Source organism: Phyllobates terribilis, unplaced genomic scaffold, assembly GCF_046119375.1.
Source record: "Phyllobates terribilis strain yellow unplaced genomic scaffold, ASM4611937v1 Scaffold_1__5_contigs__length_1240528914, whole genome shotgun sequence".
Classification (NCBI taxonomy): Eukaryota; Metazoa; Chordata; class Amphibia; order Anura; family Dendrobatidae; genus Phyllobates; species Phyllobates terribilis.
In genome coordinates, this window is record NW_027362761.1 from 318,608,899 (window position 1) to 318,632,420 (window position 23,522).

Consider the following 23,522-nt stretch of genomic DNA (forward strand, 5'->3'; position numbering starts at 1 on the left):
TCTATATCTACTGGAAGTTTATTCTATTACACCCCTGCTCCCTTAGAAGTGGACAGAGCAAGGTTACTTTCACGGGTGTGTCAGAGGTGACAAACAGTTGCCCTGCAGTGGGTTGCAGGAGATCTCTACGTTTGGCATTGCGGACAGTTTCTTAGATAAGAGGCTGTCTTTAGGACCAAGCGGCTACCTCTCTCTTGCTACCTCTCTCTAAGCTTAATTCTACTTGTGAAGCTTAGCAGGAGCAGTACTTCGTCCTCTCTGGAGTTTGAGGCCGTGTGCTTATTTGGAGTTCATCTAAAGCTAAGCAATTATCCCTGTTTTGTCCACCCTTGTTGTCTATAGAGTTTAGTGGAGGTTGACTATTGCTCATCTCCTTCCATCCTAAGGGAGCATTGATGTAATGTGTGACCCCACTCAGTACACTTCTATGGGAGTAATAATATGGTGGATGGCGCATGGGTCACACATTACACCACTGCTCCCATAGAAGTGGACGGAATGGTGTCACTGGAAGCGGAGCTAGGGTTTTGGTTTGGGATGGTGAAACTTCTGAGTGGGCCTCTAACCAGGTAACCCTGATTACAACTACGGTGGTGCACCCTAATATTACATGTAGGAGAAAGTCAGCAGATGACCGCGCTGTTACTAAAAATATAAAATACTCCATGCCATAGAGCGCACTCCCAATAGGCCTCCACACACTAGAGCGCACTCCCCTCCACGCACTACAGCGCGCTCCCCATCGGCCTCCACGCACTAGTGCGCGCTCCCCATCAGCCTCCATGCACTAGAGCGCGCTCCCCATCGGCCTCCAAGCACCAGAGCGCGCTCCCCATCGGCCTCCACGCACCAGAGCGAGCTAAGCATCGGCCTCCACGCACGAGAGCGAGCTCCGCATCGGCCTCTACGCACAAGAGCGTGCTCCGCATCGGCCTCCAAGCACCAGAGCGCGCTCCGCATCAGCCTCCACGCACCAGAGTGTGCTCCCAATCAGCCTCCATGCACCAGAGCACTCCCCATCGGCTTCCACGCACCAGAGCGCGCTCCTCATCGGCCTTCACGTACCAGAGCGCACTCCTCATCAGCCTTCACGCACCAGAGCTCGCTCCCCATCGGCCTCCACGCACCAGAGCGCACTCTTCCTTGTTCTCCCGCTGATCCGGCCTCTGTAGTGAGCGCCCGCACATTTCAGCACAGTGGGCTCCATGTAGTGATGTCATCGCGAATGCTGTCAGTGTCTGTATCCGTGACTTCAGACGCAGAGGGGGATTGATGGGAGCGTCACGCTCCCTCACTCAACATTGCTTTCAACTGCATTGGCAACCAGTCGATGCAGTTGAATTTGCGAGAATGGGCGGGGGGCCCGTAAACCGGGTGGGGGGAGGGGCCCAAGAACGTCGGCCGCATGGCAGTGCATGGAGATCATGTACCCCTCCTCTGTCGCAGAGTTTACCTGCATCAACGCAAGTCAATACAGTTTACAGTAGCGTAGCTCCGCGTGGGCCCCTCAGAGCGTGGGGCCCGAGGCAACCTCCCACTCTGCCCCCCCTACTGGGTGTCACCACATTACACCACTGCTCCCATAGAAATGGACGGAGTGGGGTCACATCTTACATACTTTAGATACTGTGTATCTAATACCATCCCGTGTGATACACTGCGCTGTACACAGTGGCTCAGTGGTTAGCACTGCAGCCTTGCAGCGCTGGGGTCCTGGGTTCAAATCCCACCAAGGAATTTGTATGTTCGCCCCGTGTTTGCGTGGGTTTCCTCCGGGTTCTCCAGTTTCACTGTTCAACAAGGTTTTTGGTTCCTTCATGAAATTGGGTGAACGTTATCGGAATTGTCATGATGAGTTCAGAAATAACTTCAGAATTGCTCTATCACGTAAGATTTTTGAGAAAAATGCAATTATATGTATGCATTGAATACTGTCAAATTTGTAGTGGCATGTGATATTCCGAATGCAAAAGTCAGCAACAGCGATCAAGTTTAGAAATGTTTTGCCATTGATTTTTGTTTATAATCACTGTCCGATGATTCACGGACAAGATTCCAACAATAGTCACCCAGCATGGAGGGACCCAACCTCCCCTGATACCGTTTCTCCATCTGGGAAATGTCTTGATGAAACCTTTCACCATGTTCATCACTTACAGCGCCGAGGTTTGGTGGGAAAAAGTCAATATGTGAATGAAGGAAATGTATAATAAGTGACATGTTGCAGTTCATTGATTTGTAAGCCTGAAGAAGACTTTCAACCTGTTCTTCAATAGGTATCGAAAGATAGACATTGCCATTGTGTAGCAAAACAGCCTTCAAACTTAAGACAGATGAATCAATGAACAGTCGCCATTCTCTTGGGTCATGGTCAACTCCAAGGACAGAAAACACTAATATCACTGAAAAAAGTGAGACTGTTAGCTTGACTGAAATATTTGGTCAAATCTTCATGACAACTGCGAAATACTGACATTTTTGTACCTGGTTGCAACAGATTCTACCCTTGCAACCTTGATCCAAGAAGTTCTGCCTGACTCTTTGATAAACCCAAATCTCTGACCAGATTGTTGAGTCTTGCTTGAGATATTAAGCGTGGAGCAGTTGATATTGATGGTTCGAAATCTGAATCAGCAGCAGCTTCCATCTCTAATGAATCAACCGTCATTTCATCGTCATCTTCTACTCTCCATACTGGCGGTGGTTTTGGAACTGGCAGACTTTTATTGTGCGCCACTGGTCTAATTGCAGAAGCAAGGTTGGGATATTCAATAGACCTCCTGTTCTTAGAAGAAAAACCGGATACATTTGTCATACAGAAGTAACAATCAGTTATATGGTCCTTCTGCTCCCTCTGCTCCCTCCAGATCATTGGAATGGCAAACGGCATCAATGGTCGCACACCCTTCAGCCAAGACCTCAAACTCGTAGCGCAAGATGAGCAGCATATATGAGGAGGAGCCCATGCTCTGCCTTGGTCACCAGTTTTTCATCCAAAATATAACTCATACGCCTTCTTAACAAATGCAGTTATACTCCTTTTCTGGGCTTTAAGGGTATAATCTCCACGTATATAACAAAAGAGGTCACTGCTATTGTGACATTCTGCAACTCGTTACTTATTAAACAGTTTTGCTCCTTATGAAATTTTCTGCAAAACAGAAAAACACATGAAGACTACAGAGTCGTTACTGCTGCTATTATATAATGCTACTTGGAAAATACTGTAGACCAAAGTCTGACAGTTGTGTCTGGGCATGCCTGAGAGTGCACAAATAATGCAATGCATGATTATAAAGGGCTTAAGTGCTGTATATTATAATAAAGAGAGTCCATATTATGAATTTCATTGGTTATTTCTACCAAAAATACACTTCTGAAATAAAAAGTTTAATATAAGTGCCAATTTATTATGCACTATGTACAGTCCTTATCATTATAATCGTAAAATGAAAATATCTCGGAAATGGTACATGCTGCAGAAATTCTGATTACATTTCTGAAATCAGCGTCTCAAAATACACAAAGACAACATATTTTAAAACAGGAAACAGAAAAAAATTTACATTTGTTGACCAGTGTTACCTCCCACACTCCAAAGACATACTGATAGGGAATTTAGATTGTGAGCCCCAATGGGGACAGTGATAATAATGTCTGTAAGGCGCTGTGGAATTAATGGCGCTATATAAGTGAGTAAAATAAATAAAAATCTCAGCGTGTTACTCTAAGCGTATCTAATCACAAACGTGTTACACTTGTAGTATCTAACCCCAGCTTATGATACAGCGAGTGGCACCATCTAACAGAATCAGCGTCTTCGGTGACACTGTACTTGTCAGTATCACTGGCAGTCACCAACAAAATGGCTCCACACTGTGATCCTAAACTTCATTCTTTCTTATCATGTTACAAACACTCAGAAAGGGAGGAGGGGAGCGATATCACACACGAGAGCAGATCCAGCCCATATTAACTGCAGTCGTAATGTGAGCTAGTTGTACACTAGATTTTCATGGCAAATTTCAGCAGCTGCTCCCCCCTAGTGTTTAAAAGTGGAAATACCGAACCTTTTTAAATTATTTTTATATTTTATTTCATTAAAAACAAATAATATTTTTTAAAAAAATTAAAACATTAATACTTAAAATTCTTTCAATTGTTGGAAAAAAAAAATTGATGGCACCTTCCCTTTCAGTAAGAACGAGGAATAGCAATAGTTATGCAGCAAGAACCCCATAGTGGTGGCAAAAGGCAGTCAGAAATGTATTATGTATAGGCTAAATGCACCAGTCCCCAGTAGTGATTTATCTCAGCAGGGTTGGACGAGTTCTGATCCCCAATGTATAAATTAAGCATAACCACTCACAAAAAATGACCTGTTCTCAATAGGTTAAATGCATAAAACATGCTAAATTATACACTGTACACACATATTTTAAGGTCAAGCTACTAACTGTTCATACCTTGTGGTGATGGTGCTACATAATCAAATACTGCAACTCGCTTTCCAAATTGGGCAGCTGAGAATAAAAACAATGATTGTCAGAGCAACAAGAACACCAGCAATCCTCTGAATGTTTCCATTTCATGACCGCAAACAGAGATGCTTATAATAGATTTAGAACAGAACAATGAGAAAAAGGCTGAATAACCTTTTATTACCAATAGGCTTTTAGTGAAAGTGCTAAAATATATAGGCTGTATTCACATGTAGCGGATACTGAATAGAAATACAGAATCAGTGCCAATTCCAATCCATGTGAATAGGGATTTTATTGCTTGTCAGGTTTACAAGCCTCTATGGAGCAAATCTGTGTACCAATTTGTATGTTGGGATGATATAGCCTATCCTCACTGATGTAAAGTGGTGCTTCAAAGTTTGTGAACCCGTCAGACTTTCCATATTTCTGCATAAATTTGACCAAAAACCATGCCAGATTTTCATACAAATCCTAAAAGTAAATAAAAAAATTGTAAAAATCAAACACGTGTCAAAAATATTAGCCTTCCATTTTTTATTGAAGAAAAACCTTTAGGATTAGCAGATAATTTGAAGTTGAAATTAGACTCTGGCATTTTCAATCAATTAAATGACAATCAGTTGTGAGTGGGCAGCCTGATTTATTTAAAGAGCAGGGATCTATCTAACAAAAGGGATTTCTAAAGACCTCAGAAGAGTTGTCAGTGCTCACAAGGCTGCAAAAGGTTGCTAAACCATCTCTAAATGGTTTGGCGTCCTTCAATCCACAGTTATATAGACTATGTAAAAAGAAAGGAAATTCAAGACTATTATTACCCTCCCAAGGAGTGGTCGACCAAGAAAAATCCCTGCAAGAGAAAGGTGTATAATAGTCTGCGTGATTCCAAAGGAACCCAAGGTAAACTCTAAGCAACCAAAGTCTAGACCATAATCCCACCAAAAAAAATGTTGCGGAAGGACCTGAAGCGAGAAGTTCATGCGAGAAAACCACCAACATATCAGAGTTGAAGCTGTTTTGTAGGGAGAATTGGACTAAAATTCCTCCAAGTTGAGGTGCAGATCTAATCAAGAATCACCGGAAACATTTAGATGTAATTATTGCTGCACAAGGGGGGGGGGGGGGTCACACCAGATACTAAAAGCAAAGGTTCTCATTAGTGATGAGCGAGCATTCTCGCAAGTACTCGGTACTCGCCCGAGCATCTCAGTACTCGAGATGCTCGGAGCTTGGTGAGTACTTGCGAGATGCTTGGGCAGATGCTTGGGTCCCCTACCTGCATGTTTGGCGCTATTTAGAGCGCCAATCAACATGCAGGGATTACCTGTCACTCATTGTAATGCTGCAGCCATGGTGGTTGTGGCATTACAGCGATTGGCTGGCCGACACAGCGTCATCAGGTCTATATCAGACCTGGCACCGCTGTGCTCGTCACAGTCACTCCGGAACCAGGCAGAGTAAGGAGAGGTGCTGCTGAGCTAGGGAGAGATTTGCTTGTGTATTAGGTAGTGTAGGGAGAAAACCCATACATTACACATATCCATCTTAACAAACAGTCCTTTTGAGGACTAACTAATCCATCTGCAGAGATATCAAGCAGGCAGTGTATATAGGCAGGCAGGCAGTGTATATAGCAGACTGCAGTGGATATAGCACAAGAGGCTCCATTCCAGTTCTGCCTTCTGCTGCTGTTAGATATTTCTAGACATAGGCCCAGGTCTCAGGGGCCAGGAATACTTTTTTTTGGATCTTAATCCTCATTATTTGCTTAAAAAGCAATCCAGAGAACACCGTTTTTCTGCGCCATTGCTTGGTGGCACTGCAGAATACAGCCAGGTCCTTTCCATATTACAGCGCTAAAAATCCAGCTATTTAAAACTGTGTTTTCTCCGTCACACGGATCACATATACGTTTTCAGAAAATACTGCCATTTCTGACCTCCATTAAAAATTTGTTTCAGTGTGTCAGTGAAGCAATTGACACCAGATTGCTGTTCAAAATAGTTACCTACAGGCCAGGTATTTACAACTGTGTTTTCTCCATCACGCGGATCACATATAAGTTCGTTCCAAATTCAGTCATTTGTAGTAAGCGTGGAAGATATTGTCCTCCATTTAAAATGGGCAAGGCACGGGGAACTGGACGTGATGGTGATGGTGCATGCAGAGGCCGAGGACAAGGCCGTGGGCAAGATGAAATTGTGCCACAACAAACACCCACATCTTCCCACCCGACCTTCCTGTCCCAATTCCTAGGGGACCGCTGCACACCACTATTGAACCCAGAGCAGTGTCAAAAGGTTGTTGGTTGGATAGCGGATAATGCTTCCAGTCACTTAGCCACCACCACCACCCTGTCTTCCACACGGTCAAGTCTCAGTAGCCGTGAGTCTGGACCGCATATTCCTCACCCTGATCCTCCTTCCTCCCACCATGCTGAGTGCCCGGAGACAAATGATCCCACACTACGACACTCTGAGGAGCTGTTCACTTTTCCATTTATAGATTCGGGCCTCTCGCCCGGTCCACTTGAAGCGGGGCAAGAGGAGATCGTATGTAGCGATGCCCAAATATTTGAGCAGCCACGGTCACACGAAGGCGATGGTGGGAAAGTGTCACAAGAGGTGGACGATGATGAAACACAATTGCCAGAAAGTCAGGAGGAGAACCAGGGTGCGGAAGTGGAAGATGAGGGGGTGGATGATATAGTAACTGACCCAACCTGGCAGGAGGACATGCAGAGCGAGGACAGCAGCACATAGGGGGAGGGAGGCACAGCACCCCAACAGGCAGGAAGAAGCAGTGTGGTGGCCAAAGACAGAAGGCAGCAACCGTTCCCCATAACACCAACACGAAGGAAGTTGCCAGTACAACTGTTAGGTCTTTGAGTCTGGTTGTTTTTTAAAGACTCTGCCGATAACCCCCAAAAAGGCCATTTGCACCACCTGCCAGGACAGCATCAGCAGGGGTGGCAAAACTAGCAGCCTGACCACCACCAGCATGATCAGGAACATGGCAGAAAAGCACCAGACTTTGTGGGTCGAACCCCAGGGTCCAGGAACAGTGTCTGCAGGTGGCACCATTGCTTCTTCAGCTGTTGTGATGCAAGCCAATCCCCTGTCCATGGTGCATGCGAAGATGCCTCCTGCCCTGCACCTGTCGTTGCACACTCTCAAGTAGCAGCATCAGGAAGCACGTCCATGTCCTTGTCCCAGCGCAGCATTCAGTTGTCCATACCCCAGTCCTTGGAACACAAGCACAAATACGTATCCAGCGCCCCACAGGCCACACTACTAAATTCTCACATTTCACGACTGCTTGTGCTCGAAATGTTGCCTTTTAGGCTCGTGGAGACGGAAGCATTCCACAACCTGATGGCGGCGGCTGTCCCTCGGTACTCAGTCCCCAGCCGCCACTATTTCTCCCGGTGTGCCGTCCCCGCATTACACAAGCACGTGTCCCAAAATATTAGCCGTGCCCTCAACAATGCAGTTACCGGGAAAGTTCACCTAACCACGGACACGTGGACAAGTGCTTGTGGGCAGGGAAGGTACATCTCGCTGACGGCACACTGGGTTAACATAGTGGAAGCCGGGACCCAGTCAGACCTTGGGATGGAACACGTCCAAGGATTGCGGGCCCTAGGTCAATCAGGGTTGCCTCCACGGTCTACAGCTCCTGCACCTCATCCTCCTCAGCCGCCTCCTCCTCTTCAGCCTCCATCTCCGAAATGACCACATCAGTCGCAAGCTGGAAGCACTGCAGCACTGCCTCGGCCAAGCGGCAACAGGCTGTGCTGAAGCTAATATGCTTAGGTAAAAAACTGCACAATGCTGAAGAGTTGTGGACAGCTCTGAAAGAGCAGGCAGATCTGTGGCTCACACCGCTGAACCTACAGCCAGGAATGGTCGTGTGTGACAATGGCCGGAACCTGGTGGCGGCTCTGAGGCGAGGCGAGCTCACACACGTACTATGCCTGGCCCATGTACTTAACCTCGTGGTTCAGCGGTTTCTCAAATCCTACCTGGAGCTGCCGGATCTGCTTGTTAAAGTACGCCGCCTGTGTGCCCATTTGAGAAAGTCACCTACAGCTTCCGCCGCCCTTGCCGTGTTTCAGCAGCTTTTGCAGCTTCAGGCTCACAGACTGGTGTGTGATGTCCCCACGCGTTGGAACTCTACACTGCAGATGTTGGGAAGGATTTGTGTGCAGAAGAGGGCAGTTTTTGACTACCAGCATCAACAAAGCCGTCGGTATTCAGTTCAGACTCCACACATAAGACCTCAGGAGTGGACATGGATGTCAGACATATGTACCATCCTCCAAAACTTTGAGGACTCCACCAAGATGGTGAGCGGAGATGATGATGCCATAAATAGCGCCACCATCCCGCTTCTCTGTCTTCTGAAACGCTCTCTGCTCACAATCAAAGAGGATGCATTGCAGGCGGAGCATGATGAGATGGAGCAAGGAACCATACAGGGTGATTACACACAGCCAAGCCTCATCTCATCCCAACGTGGATTGGGGGACAATGAGGAAGAGGAGGAGGAGGAAGAACAGGAGCTAGTTTCATGCGCTATAGACAGTACTACCTGCACAGCTGCCATACCGTTTGTAGCAACGGCGTCTCTGCCTCCTGACAGGCAGAGACGCCGTCCCCCTTACCGCCGCGCTCCTGGCCCGGCGTCTTACGGCTCTCCTGCTGCTGCCGGCGCGCGCAGCTTCCCGGGCACTGTGTTTACGGCGCGCGCGCTCCCTCTCTCTTAAAGGGGCCGCGTGCGCCGTCCTAAGGAGTCCCCGGCCAATGGCCGGAGGACTTCTCATATAAAAGGCACCTCCTCCAAAATGGAGGTGCCCGTGCAAGGTTGTAGCTCTGTGTACTTACTCTGCTTCAGCCCTCAGGTCCCGCTGCAGCCTGACTACCAGTCCAGTCCGCCAGGCTGACTACCAGTCCAGTCCGCCAGCCAAGTACACGCTCCAGCCCAACGGTCAGCCTACGGTCCAAACCCGCCCATCTGTCTATGGACCAGGCTAGCCTGCCTACCCGGAGAATGTACCAGTTACCTGCCGTGTCTACCAGCTTGCCTACCTGGAGGCTCCTGCCAGTTACCCGTGGTGTCTGCCAGTCCGTCCACCCGGATCACCCGTCAGCCTGCCAGCCATGCTCATCTGCTGTACCGGTCAGTCCCTGCCTTCTGACCCATGGGAGTCACCTGCTCTCATACAAGGACTGGCCCAGAGTAGCACCTGGTCCCTCTGCTCGGTCCTTCCCTGGTTCACGGAGTCGATTGAGCCGCCGTGCGACCTTGGTCAGTCCGAGTTGATACCTAGTTACGCCCCTCTGGTCCCTCCTTGCACCGCAGCACAGAGGTTCCACCACCCGGATCCGTAACACCGTCTGTTCAGCGTGGATGGCCAGAGTACAAAAAGGAGGAGGAGGAGAGCATGGTCAGTCATCCTCTTGGTGAGGACACGGAAGTCTTGCCTGTTAGTAGTCTGGCACGCATGGATGAGTTTATGTTATGCTGCCTTTCCCATGACCCTCGCGTTCTCAAAATTTTGGGTGACAGTCATTACTGGTTGGTGACACTTCTAGACCCACGCTACAAGGAGAACTTTATATCTCTTATTCCTGAGGCGGACAGGTCTACAAAAATGGGGCTGTACCAGAAGGCCCTTGTTACGATACTATTAAAAAAAAATTCCCATCTGAAAACGCTGGCGGCAGAGGTCACACTTCGTTGGACAACCAAGGAGTATAGGCGAGAGAGACACAACTTCAATCCAGCAGAGGCAAGGGAACACTGTCAAAGTTCTGTGAGAATTTTCTCAGCCCCTCCCATCGCACAAGCCCTGAGGCGCGAGGTACGCTCACAAGGAGTGCAAAGTTTGGGAAGATGCTGAGGGAGTACCTTGCCGACCGTACCAACGTCCTCCATGATTCCTCTGTGCCTTATAATTATTGGGTATCCAAGCTGAATACATGGAATGAACTGGCTTTCTATGCCTTGGAGGTCCTGGCCTGCTCTGCCGCCAGCGTTTTATCAGAGCGGGTTTTTAGTGCTGCTGGTGGAATTATAACTGATAAGCGCATCCGCCTGTCAACTGAAAATGCTGACAGGCTGACTCTTATAAAAATGAACAAAGGCTGGATTGGGCCAGACTTCTCAACACCACCGAATGATAGCAGCGTAAATCCAGTGTCTTTTCTTGGGAGGTGTATTCCCATGCACCTTTTCACACCCAGACATGGGTATACGCTTCCTGATTTTGGCTATTTGCTCATGTCTGCGCTTTCTCCTCATCCTCCACCACCATATCACCAGGGTGACGGTGGTCCGTGATGCAACACCCACATAATTTTTTTAAAGGGTGTTTATGATGCCTGTAAAAAAAAAAAATGTTATACAGTATGTTCATGTATACCCCCCAGGGGTAAATGTTTGTCAGCCCATACACTTAGTGCATGGGCATTACAAGTATAGGAGGCCAGCTCCTTTCTAATGGGAAAAAATTTTTATCAGGCCCTCCTCCACGTCTCTTCCAAGGGGCATTGGAGTGCCTCCCAATTTTTGGCAGCCCTTGCATTCACTGTATAGGTCAACACTATCGGAGACCCACTTCCTAATAATGGGAACATTTTTTCATGAGGCCCTCTACGTCTCTTCCAAGGGGCATTGGAGTGCCTCCAAATTTTTGACAACCCTTGCATTCACTGCATAGGCAAACACAATGGGAGACCCACTTCCTAATAATGGGAACATTGTTTTCAGGAGGCCCTCCTCTCAGTCTCTTCAAATGGGTACTGGGGTGCATCCAAATTTTCAAAGTGGTATTGGGGTGCGTCCAAATTTTGGGCAGCCCTGCCACTCACTGCATACGCAATAACAGCATAGGAGACCCACTCTTTAGTAATGGGAACAATAAAACATAGCCGGCTGATGGCTCTCTAAGAATAGTGAGGGCCGAATGCTGGCCCTTTAAGAATAGTAAAGGCCGCCTGATGGCCCTATAAAAATAGGCTTTGTGACTTTCAGAGTCCCTCCTTCATAAATGAAACACGATGTGTCTGATGATATCTCACACACCACATGGAAAGATAAGGTTGTAAAATGTTAAAATGACATTTCCTGGTGAATGCATTTGTCACGGTTGAAAGCAATGCAAAAGTGAAAAAACCGCATCAAAAACGCTACGTGTGAACATAGCCCAAGGTGTGGAGGAGCATTTTTGTTTTTGGTTATTTATTTTGCTTTATATACAAGTCATTACCCTGGAAAGGATGTTCCTTAACATATTTCCAAGGAAAATCCATTTTGGTTTCGTTTTGGTATGTTTTATTCTGAGTCCGTAAAAGTGGCATAATACCTCTGACAACGTTGCTGACAGAAGTGACCTGGGAGTCAGAAATGCTTCCAGGGGTCTTCCTCATGCTGTCCCCATGTCATTTGAGAACTGTTCCCATCGATTTGGGCAATTTTTAGGCCCTCTGCAGACCGCCGGGGGGGGAGCCGCCTGAAAAATGCTCGAGTTTCCCATAGACTTACATTGGGCTTGTTGCTTGGGTTCAGCACCCGAGTATTCCAATGTGCTCGACCCGAGCATCGAGCACCCGAGCATTTTAGTGCTTGCTCATCACTAGTTCTCATACTTTTGCCACTCACTGACATGTGATATATGGATATTCCTCAATAAAAAAAGATAAAGACAAACATTTTTGACTCACTTGTTTGACTTTGTTCTCTTTATCTTAGAAGTGTAAAAATCTGATGTAATTGCAGGCAATATGTATGACGAAATATGGAAAATTCAGCAGAGTTCACAAACTTTCAAACACCACTGTACATCAGGTCAAAGTGAGTAGGTCATGTCCAGTTTGACTTGTTTGTACAACTTCCTCGCCTTCTTGCCTATAGGCAGCTAATTTGTATTTGGTGATGGGTCCTTATTTTTTTTTCTTTCAGCTTGGACTAATACACACAGCTTTAAAAAGTACAGAAGTCAACTAATATGGTAGTAGTGATGGCTTAACAGGCGAAAACGACTTCACTGGTTCCCCTTAAGAAATTATATATATATACTTTTGATGCACTATTGATGTGTTTTTAAACCCAATATAATGTGCATAAATCCTGGTACAACCATGATGTTATTAGTTCGGATCCTCATATCTGCGATGGGGTAAAAGGTACACTGTGCAAAATCAGGCATGAAAGGGCCTCAGGTTACAGTCACACCAGAAAGACATTGGTGTGGCATTGTGGGTTATGTACAACTTTGTACAGAATTTGTACTCGTATCTATTGTTCACTTGCTTCCTAAATGCAAAATTAAACAGTAACTAAACTTTTAACTTTTTTTATCTTCTTTAGGCCCTTTAATTACAACCTTAAGGCTATGTGCCCACGATGCGTTTTTGCTGCGGAATTTCTGCTGCGGAAACGCTTGAAAAACGTTTGGTAATACGTGCCCATGGTCCCCAATGACAATCCGCATGTCTGTGCCCATGCTGCGGAATTTTCCGCAGCGGATTTTATGTGTGGAAAAATCCGTAGCATGTCCATTATTTGTGCGTTTAGTAAAAACGCATTAGTAAAACGCATGGCAATTCCGCATGTCAAAAACGCATGGAAATTTTCCGCTTCATTTCTGCATCGTGGGCACATAACCTAAGTCTAAAAAAGTTGGGACGCTGTCTAAAATGTAGAATCTCTTATAGCCATACTTTATTCACAACAGTTTTCCATTTTGCCTCAGACCATTTTAAATGAGCTTTGGCCTGGATAAGACAGCAGTGTTTCTGGATTGTGTTGATATAACCACTGGTAAAAATTATGGAATCACCGGGCACGGAGGATGTTCATTCAGATGTTTAATGTTGTTGAAAAAAAGCAGATCACAGACATGGCACAAAACTAAAGTAATTTCAAATGGCAACTTTAGGGCTTTAAGAAACACTAAAAGATATCAAGATTAAAAATGCGGTACTCAGTAAGGGTAATTTTTTTCAGACCAAGCAGAGGGAAAAAATTATGGAATCACTCAATTCTGAGGAAAAAATTATGGAATCACCCGGTAAATTTTCATTTCCAAAACTAACACCTGCATCTAACTAGAACTGCTCGTTAGTCTGCATCTAAAAAAAGAGTGATCACACCTTGGAGAGCTGTTGCACCAAGTGGACTGACATGAATCATGGCTCCAACACAAGAGATGTCAATTGATACAAAGGAGAGGATTATCAGACTCTTAAAAGAAGGTAAATCATCACGCAATGTTGCAAAAGATGTTGGTTGTTCACAGTCTGCTGTGTCTAAAATCTGGACCAAATACAAACAACATGGGAATATTGTTAAAGGCAAACATACTGGTAGACCAAGGAAGACATCAAAGTGTCAAGACCGGAAACTTATAGCAATATGTCTCCAAAACAGGAAATGCACAACAAAACAAATGAGGAATGAATGGGAGGAAACTGGAGTCAATGTCTGTGACCGAACTGTAAGAAACCGCCTACAGGAAATGGGATTTACATACAGAAAAGCTAAACATAAGCCATCATTAACACCTAAACAGAAAAAAACAAGGTTACAATGGGCTAAGGAAAAGCAATCGTGGACTGTGGATGACTGGATGAAAGTCATATTCAGTGATGAATCGCAAATCTGCATTGGGCAAGGTGATGATGCTGGAACTTTTGTTTGGTGCCATTCCAATGAGATTTATAAAGATGACTGCATGAAGAGAACATGCAAGTTTCCACAGTCATTGATGATATGGGGCTGCATGTCAGGTAAAGGCACTGGGGAGATGGCTGTCATTACATCTTCAATAAATGCCCAAGTTTACATTGATATTTTAGACAGTTTTCTTATCCCATCAATTGAAAGGATGTTTGGGGATGATGACATCATTTTTCAAGATGATAATGCATCCTGCCATAGAGCAAAAACTGTGAAAACATTCCTTGAAATAAGACACATAAGGTCAATGTCATGGCCTGCAAATAGTCCGGATCTCAATCCAATTGAAAATCTTTGGTGGAAGTTGAAGAAAATGGTCCATGACAAGGCTCCAACCTGCAAAGCTGATCTGGCAACAGCAATCAGAGAAAGTTGGAGTCAGATTGATGAAGAGTACTGTTTATCACTCATTAAGTCCATGCCTCAGAGACTGCAATCTGTTATTAAAGCCAGAGGTGGTGCAACAAAATACTAGTGATTTATTGGAGTGTTCTTTTGTGTGTTTGTTTTTCATGATTCCATAATTCTTCCCTCATAATTGAGTGATTCCATAATTTTTTCCCTCTGCTGGGTCTGAAAAAAATTACCCTTACTGAGTACCACATTTTTTATCTTGATTTCTTTTAGTGTTTCTTAAAGCCCTAAAGTTGCCATTTGAAATGACTTTAGTTTTGTGCCATGTCTGTGATCTGCTTTTTTTCAACAACATTAAACAACTGAATGAACACCCTCGAGCCCGGCGATTCCATAATTTTTGCCAGGGGTTGTATATAGCTTCTCTTTTCCATGATACAGCTTGAACATGTATTTGTGGATTGCACAGCATACTGTGTTCCCAGACAATGATTTTTGGAAATATTCCTAACTCCATATAGTGATTTGCACGACCGAACAATACCTGCTTTTAATGCAGTGCCGCTTCAAGGCCTGTAGCTCAAAACATCCAATATTGACTAATAGCCTTGTCCACATGGATTTCGCCAGAATCACTTAATTTTTTGACTTTTGATTATATCACATGCTACAGATGTTGGGATATTTGGTCTTTTCAATTTTACATTGAAGATCATTTTTCTGAAATTGATACACACTTTTTAGATGCAGTTGTTCACTGATGGTGACCTCTGACTATCTTTGTTGCTGAGAGACTCTGCCTCTCTAACATGGCTCTTTTTATAGAGTCATGTGACTTACAGTGGGTACAGAAAGTATTCAAACCCCTTTAAATTGTTCACTCTTTGTTTCATTGCAACCATTTGGTAAATTCTAAAAAGTTCATTTTTCTTTCTCATTAATGTACACTCTGCACCCCATCTTGACTGAAAAAAAACAGAAATGTAGAAATTTTTGCAAATTTATTAAAGAATTAAAACTGAAATATCCCATGGTCATAGGTATTCAGACCCTTTGCTCAGACACTCATATTTAATTCACATGCTATCCATTTCCTTGTGATCCTCCTTGAGATGGTTCTACTCCTTCACTGGAGTCCAGCTGTGTTTAATTAAACTGATAGGACTTGATTTGGAAAGTCACACACCTGTCTATATAAGACCTCACAGCACACAGTGCATGTTAGACCAAATGAGAATCATGAGCTCAAAGGAACTGCCCAAGGAGCTCAGAGACAGAATTGTGGCAAGGCACAGATCTGGCCAAGGTTACAAAAGAATTTCTGCAGTACTCAAGGTTCCTAAGATCACAGTGGCCTCCATAATCCTTAAATGGAAGAAGTTTGGGACCACCAGAAGTCTTCCTAGACCTGGCCGTCCAGCCAAACTGAGCAATCGTTGGAGAAGAGCCTTGGTGAGAGAGGTAAAGAAGAACCCAAAGATCACTGTGACTGAGCTCCAGAGATGCAGTAGGGAGATGGGAGAAAGTTCCACAAAGTTAACTATCACTGCAGCCCTCCACCAGTCGGACCTTTACGGCAGAGTGGCCCGACAGAAGCCTCTCCTCAGTGCAAGACATATGAAAGCCTGAATAGAATTTGCTCAAAAACACATGAAGGACTCCCAGACTATGAGAAATAAGATTCTCTGGTCTGATGAGACGAAGATAGAACTTTTTGGTGATAATTCTAAGCGGTATGTGTGGAGAAAACCAGGCACTGCTCATCACTTGCCCAATACAATCCCAATAGTGAAACATAGTGGTGGCAGCATCATGCTATGGGGGTGTTTTTCAGCAACAGAGACAGGACGACTGGTTGCAATTGAAGGAAACATGAATGCGGCCAAGTAGAGAGATATCCTGGATGAAAACCTCTTCTAGAGTGCTCTGGACCTCAGACTTGGCCGAAGGTTCACCTTCCAACAAGACAATGACCTTAAGCACACAGCTAAAATAACAAAGGAGTGGTTTCAGAACAACTCTGTGACTATTCTTGACTGGCCAAGCCAGAGCCCTGACCTAAACCCAATTGAGCATCTCTGGAGAGACCTGAAAATGGATGTCCACCAACGTTCACCCTCCAACCTGACGGAACTGGAGAGGATATGCAAGGAAGAATGGCAGAGGATCCCCAAATCCAGGTGTGAAAAACTTGTTGCATCATTCCCAAGAAGACTCATGGCTCCACTAGCTCAAAAGGATGCTTCTACTCAATACTGAGCAAAAGGTCTGAATATTTATGACCATGTGATATTTCAGTTTTTCTTTTTTAATAAATTTGCAAAAAATGTCTACATTTCTGTTTTTTTCAGCCAAGATGGGGTGCAGACTGTACATTAATGAGAAAAAAAAATGAACTTTTTAGAATTTACCAAATGGCTGCAATGAAACAAAGAGTGAAAAATTTAAAGGGGTTTGAATACTTTCCGTACCCACTGTAGCTGAAAATTGACCTTTCAGCTGTTTTTTATTAGTACCACTTACTTTTCGAGCCCTTTCTTAACCCTGCTCTAACCTTTTTGAGACGTGTTGCTGTCATTAATTTCCAATTCAGTTAATTTTTTCACTTGAAATGGAAAATTGTCTAACTTTCAACTTTTGATCTGTGTTCCATGTTCTGTTGTGGATGAAACATAGCTGTAAGAGATTTCCAAATCATTGCATTCTTGTTTTCTTTACTTTTTACACAGTGTCCCAAAATGTTTCGTAATTGAGGTTGTACCTGCAGTTCGATACGGTTCCCAAGACTCCAACAAATTGCTCAAAAGACCCCTATTTCTACTTTCGTACACAGCTTGGGAGGCAGGAGAACATAATTCCAATCCGAGTGAGCGCACAGAATGGGGTACAGATTCAACAGAATATTATAGGCTTTCTATTGAATCTGTATGCAATTCTGTGTGCTCATTCAGCAAGGAACTTCAAGTTCTCGACTCCTGAGCTGCACACTTCTCAGATGTCTTTTGAGTGGCCCGGACCCCCACCAATTAAAGAGTCTAAAAAATAAGTCAAAAGTTTATTTACTCTTAAAGTTTTCACTCCTTTCTCCCAGTGTTAGGGTGAATTCAGACGTACATGAAACATGGTCTGTGCACGGACTGTGATGCATGGACGGACCGCGGGTCCTCTGGCCTAAAATTCACAGCCTAATAGGCATATATCAGTCTGTTGAGTTCAGGTCGGGAGGCCCGCAGCCAGTCCATAAATCACAGTCCGTACACAGACCGCGCTTCAGGGATGTCTGATTTCATCCTTGGACATAGCAGGAGGGAGGGGTTGTACACAGATCTGCAGTGGATAGGGAAGAAAGTATCTTGGAGAGCACAGAAATCAGACTACAGACGGGAAGGAAGGTGCATGGAGAGAAAACTACAATATTGGTGTTGTGCTGATATATGACACAAATGAAGACAGCAGCAACCTGGATTTACACAGATCTCATCCAGCCTATATTACTGGGAAAGACACTCCCACAACAGTAAAATCTGATTCTTTGATCATGCTGTAAACTGCCTATCAGAGAGTATGAAGATAAATGAAGGAAACAAGATTGCAGACTGAAACAGTACAATTTTACTAACGAAAGGTAACCACTAACATATGCAAAAATCATTTTTGTGTGTCAAATGTGGCTACAGCTTTTAATTATGTAACATTATACAAGGTTACAGGTTGCAGATATTCTGATAAACTCATACCTTCTTTAGCGCATGCAAGACCTCCAGAGCCTCCGCCAATCACGAGCAAGTCATAATCAAAATGAATGGCTGTGAAAAAAAGAAAAGATCAATTACACAAAAAAAGGTATATTTTTCTACTAAAAACAAAAATGTTATGCAAGAGTATGACAGAGCGGTTTGCATTACAGTCACATATAGTTCCCTATGGCTCCGTGTGCCAGCACATAATGACTTGTAAGTATATAGACGTACAGTGATTCCCCATACACCAAGGTGCCTGTGGCTCACTTTCTATAAGCAGCGCCCCTCACCACCCACTGTGCAAGTACAAAGGGCTGTGTTCTAGCTTTATGCACAGGTGACAGTGAGGGCCACGGGTGTGGGGAGAAATACTGTAAAGAAACAGCAGCAATGTTTCATAAACTACATGTGTGTTTCATATTTCCCTTCACTGAAAACTAACGGGCCTGGGAAAACTCCTGAAATACAACCTCATACCATTATCCCTTCTGTGCCAATCTTTAGAGTTGGCACAACGCAGTCAGACAGGTAATGGTCTCCTGGTAGTCAATGGTCTCCTGGTGGTAATAGTCTCCCGGTGGTCAATGGTCTCCCGGTGGTCAATGGTCTCCTGGTGGTCAATGGTCTCCTGGTAGTCAATGGTCTCCTGGTGGTAATAGTCTCCTGGTGGTAATAATCTCCTGGTGGTAATAGTCTCCTGGTGGTAATAGTCTCCTGATGGTAATAGTCTCCTGGTGGTAATAGTCTCCTGGTGTTCACTAAACCCAGATTTGTCTATTATACTCACAGAGAAGTGTTCTCTATCACTCCACAGAACATGTTTCCACTGCTCCAGAGCCCAATGGGGCCATCTTTATACCACTCTTCACAAAGCTTATCATTATGCTTGGTGCTGTAAGGCTTCCGTGTAGCAGCTCAGCCATGGAAACTCATGTCATAAAGCTCCAGGTGCACAGGTTATGTGCTGATATTAATGCCGGAGGACATTTGGACTCTGCAGTTACTTTATGCACTATGCGCCTCAGAACTTGCCAACTACGCACTGTAACTTTACGTGGTCTGTCACTTCGTGGCCGAGTTGCTGTGTTTCCTATTCCATTACTACCACACACAGTTGATTGTAGGTAAAAAAAATGTCATGAACCGACCTATTACAACGGCGGTATCTTATCACAGGACTGAACTGAGTCATTGAGAACAAGACATTGTACCACAAATGTTTTTAAATGCAGATTGCATGGCTACGTGCTGGATGTTATATACTCGAGGCAATGGGACTGAATGAAAAACCTCAATTCAAAGGCTACAAAGTGTGTCCCAATACATGTGGCCATACTGTATAGTGCATGTAGAGGCATATATATCTATTTAATTACTTTTGCACAATAGTAGCGCAGAAAGAAAAGTTTTCAGTTTACCACATTCCAAGATCCATAACCTTTTCATCTTTCTGTCAATGTAGCTGTATAAGGTCTCATTATTTAAGGGCTTCACAGTGAGATCTGCTGATCGCTTATATAATTCCTTGGTGTAGTCAGTATACTAAAGGATACCTTTCAAGATAAAACTAACAAACTATGTTACCCTGTGGCAACTTAGCAGTGCCCTGTAACTGCGCTGCAGGGAACCTTATTCCTCCTTGTGTATCCGTCCTTTATACTCGGGCACTCATCCCCTCGCCATCTCTGTGGTGACTACTTTCTTCGCAGTCTGGCATCGGGCTCCCTCTGGTGTGTCTATCTTACACTTTGCATCTTATGAGCATACTTCACTCACAAAAATAAGCCTCTTTGCTCCTCTCTGTAATGGCAGTACTCTCATGCAGGTGTGCTTGTCTCCCTCACCAGCAGCAGTGCAATATGGAGTATTCTATTTGCATCCCTATGGCCCTCACTAAATCTAAGGCCCCCTTCTCACGTCCTGATTTTACCGATGCTAGAAAAACCAGTACCAGTGTTATCAGTGTTGTGTGTCCGTGTGACATCTGTGTGCGTCATCCGTGTGACACGTACCGGGATAGAATGCAGATTAGAAATGACAGATTTTTATGTGTTAAAGATGTGCAAAGATAGAGAATAGGTAGATATCCGTGAGATATAGAATTAGTGGCTTGTGTGTGTAGCTTACTGTACTTGTATTAACCTAATAAATAGATAAATTAATGAAAAAAAATGACATGGGGTCCCCCCATTTTTGGCAACCAGCAAAGGTAAAGCAGACAGCTGTGGGGGGATATTATCAGGCTGGGAAAGTCCATGGTTATTGGGCCCTTCCCAGTCTAAAAATACCAGCCCACAGCTGCCCAAGAGGTTGGGCATCATATTAGATGCACCAACTCTAGTGCTTCACTTGTTGTCCTTGGTGGGATTTGAACCCAGGACCCCAGCGCTGCAGAGCAACAATGCTAACAACTGAGCCACATGCTGCCCATATATCTATCTATTTACCTCATATCTAACTATCTATCTATCTTTAGCTTTGCACATGTGTGGCACCCCAGGGGTCTGGTTTCCACAGTAACGGCAGTGTTATGTCTGAGAGCAGGTGGGAGGTCTCTTGGTCAGGGATCCTGTGCATGCCACACCTCCTGCCCAGTCCTGGGAGGGGAAGAACTTCCCCTATATAAACCTAGGGCTGAGGCAGGGTTAGTGAGTAGAGAAGAAGTAGAGACAGAGAAGCAGTTATAGGAAAAGAACATCAGGAGCTCTGTGGGAGCAGTGCTACAAGGAGTCAGGGGCTGGCAGCTGCAGAGCTCGCCCTCCTATCCAGCAGCAGAAACCGACCGGCAGGGGATTGCAGGTCCTCTGGCCCAGAAACCCGAAGGCACGGTCACACGCGTGGGACCAGCACCGCCGTCGTGGAGCGGAAGCTACTAGAAGGCCCCGAGTCACTGGCCATACGGGTGAGCACCACACGGTACACTCAGGGACGTGGGCTACTTATACCCGCTTCTAGCAAGGTAGCCAGAAGAGTATCGTTAGTTTGGGAGGCCTACAACTCCGCCTGGCCAGGGGAGATCCCATCTGCTCAAGGACTGACCAGGCCCCAATCGCTAGCCAGTACTCCGGGAGGGTCTATCGTTGTCACCAGTAAAGACCCTGAACTACACCGTACCGTCTCCGAGTGGTTCCTGCTACCCCCATCATCCACGTCGGCTGCCCTGAGGCCATACCCCTCCCGTTGGGGGTTATACTATCACGCTGCACAATCCTACCACCGGCCTCAGCGGTCTGCCCTGCAGCAGCAGCTCCTTAGCTGTACTCAACGGGTGGCGTAGTCGTCCAACATCTACCGCTAATACAGCGCCACTTAGTCTGACTCCCTGGGCCCGGACCGGATCACCGCCACGAGACTACAACCCTCAAGAGATCCGGCTCCGGGTAAGCTCCCGCGTGCGCAACGCAGCGCGACACAGGCCCAGGGGCGCGTCAACTTTTGGCGTAGTCGGCAGGATCTCGTGCCCGCAACCACTGGGTACTGCGTGCCTGAAAAAGACTGTTCAAACTTACCAGTGGTGAAGATTCCCGCCATCCGGCGCCATCTTCAGCCTTCTTCCCGCCATCGGTGAAGATTCCCGCCATCCGGCGCCATTTTCAGCCTTCTTCCCGCCTTCCGTGGAGTTTTCCCGCCGTTGGACGCCATCTTGAAGACGCCGCGCGGGAAGAAGAGGGGCGTGGACTCCAAAAGCGCGCGAGAACTGAAGCCCCGCCTCACGTCCGGACGTTGCGTAAGGTCCTGGAAGGAGCCCAGCAGACGCCGACGTCACAGGAGCGCGACGGAAGGTCCTCAACCCTGACGATTCACTGCGGAGCCGCGGCCTACGGAAAAGGATCATCGCAAGGTAGGCCACGGTCCACTAGGGGGGAGAAGGATGCCGGATACGGAGGAGAGCTTCACCGCTTCAACCCCCGCCAGCGCCGCCGCTGTTGCGGTCATGCTTTTCACCATGCCCTATATCCCGAGGGCAGCCTGGCTACCCCAGTACTCAGGGGAGTCACATACCCTGCATGACTTTAGAGAAAAGCTGGATAGCCTCTTCCAGGTGTACCCCCTCACAGAGGAGCAAAAAGTGAGCATCCTGGTGGCCCAATTAACCGGGGCAGCCCAAAGGGAGGTAAACTCCTGGCCACCTGGGGGGAGGACTGTCGCAGGGATACTAACCCGGCTGAGGGACACCTATGATACCCGCACCTCAGCCGAGATCAAGCTTAGATTCTACGGGTGCAAACAGCGGGCACATGAGAGTATAAGGGACTATGCCCTGAACCTACAAGAGGCCCTGAGAGCCATTAAGCAGACCGACCCTGACGGCGTGGGAGACGAGGACAGGCTGTTGACTGAACAATTTATAGAGGGTTTATATTGCAATGCCCACCGAACCCAGTTGCGGGCAATGGCCTTACAGGACCCTCATCTGGGATTTGCACAGTTCAAGGACAGAGCCATCCGGGTGCTTCGAGAACCGGCACCAGGTGGCGTTGTGACCCCCAGACGCCCCACTACCACTTACTACCAGGAGACGGCGCCCTTGTCGGCAGGGCCTGTGGGAGCTGATGCGCAGGCTTTGAACAATGACCCGGCTCCAGACCTGCACCATCAGGTCCAAGAGCTAGCTAAAAGCGTTGCTGCGCTAACCCGAACTGTGCAGTCTTTACAGGTTTCCACTCCAGGGAAGATCCAGCTGGCATCCGGACCGGAGGACATCCCGTGGCGTCGACCAAGGAGGACCCCACCGGCCAGAGGAAGACCCAGCGACCGATACAACGAGGACGGACGACCCATCTGCCGCCGCTGCAATCAACCCGGACATATGGCAAGGTACTGTCCTTTAAACTGGCACAACCTGGGGTAGAGGGCCAACCCCCAGGAAAAAGATCACCAGGCCCATCGAACTGGCGCGACAAATATGTGGGAGGACGTCCAGTCTTACCCGTGGTACTGGATGGCATTCCTATGAGTGCCCTACTGGACACCGGGTCACAGGTCACCACCATCCCGTACGTGCTCTTCAAGCAGTACTGGAATGACTCGGATATCACCCGCTACCCTGACGACGACTTGAGTATCATCGCCAGCAATAGTCAGCCCGTGCCACAGATTGGATTTAAAGAGGTGACCATTAAAATTGGTAGAGTCGAACTGGCAGCACAGGGACTGATCATTGTAGACATTGACAAACACGAGAGTCACCCAAAGATAACTC

At 46.2% G+C, this 23,522-nt stretch overlaps 1 protein-coding gene across 1 annotated transcript in view; it reads right to left on the reverse strand.

Annotated features, from left to right (window-relative positions):
• The window catches only part of TXNRD2 (thioredoxin reductase 2), a 155,170-nt gene that overhangs the window by 112,946 nt on the left and 18,702 nt on the right, over positions 1-23,522 (reverse strand). Inside the window, exons 2-3 of the mRNA XM_073675428.1 lie at positions 18,317-18,385; positions 4,467-4,523 (exon numbers count right to left, since the gene is read on the reverse strand). Of these exons, the coding sequence (XP_073531529.1) occupies positions 4,467-4,523; positions 18,317-18,385 (126 nt within the window). The remainder of the gene's footprint in view (positions 1-4,466; positions 4,524-18,316; positions 18,386-23,522) is intronic.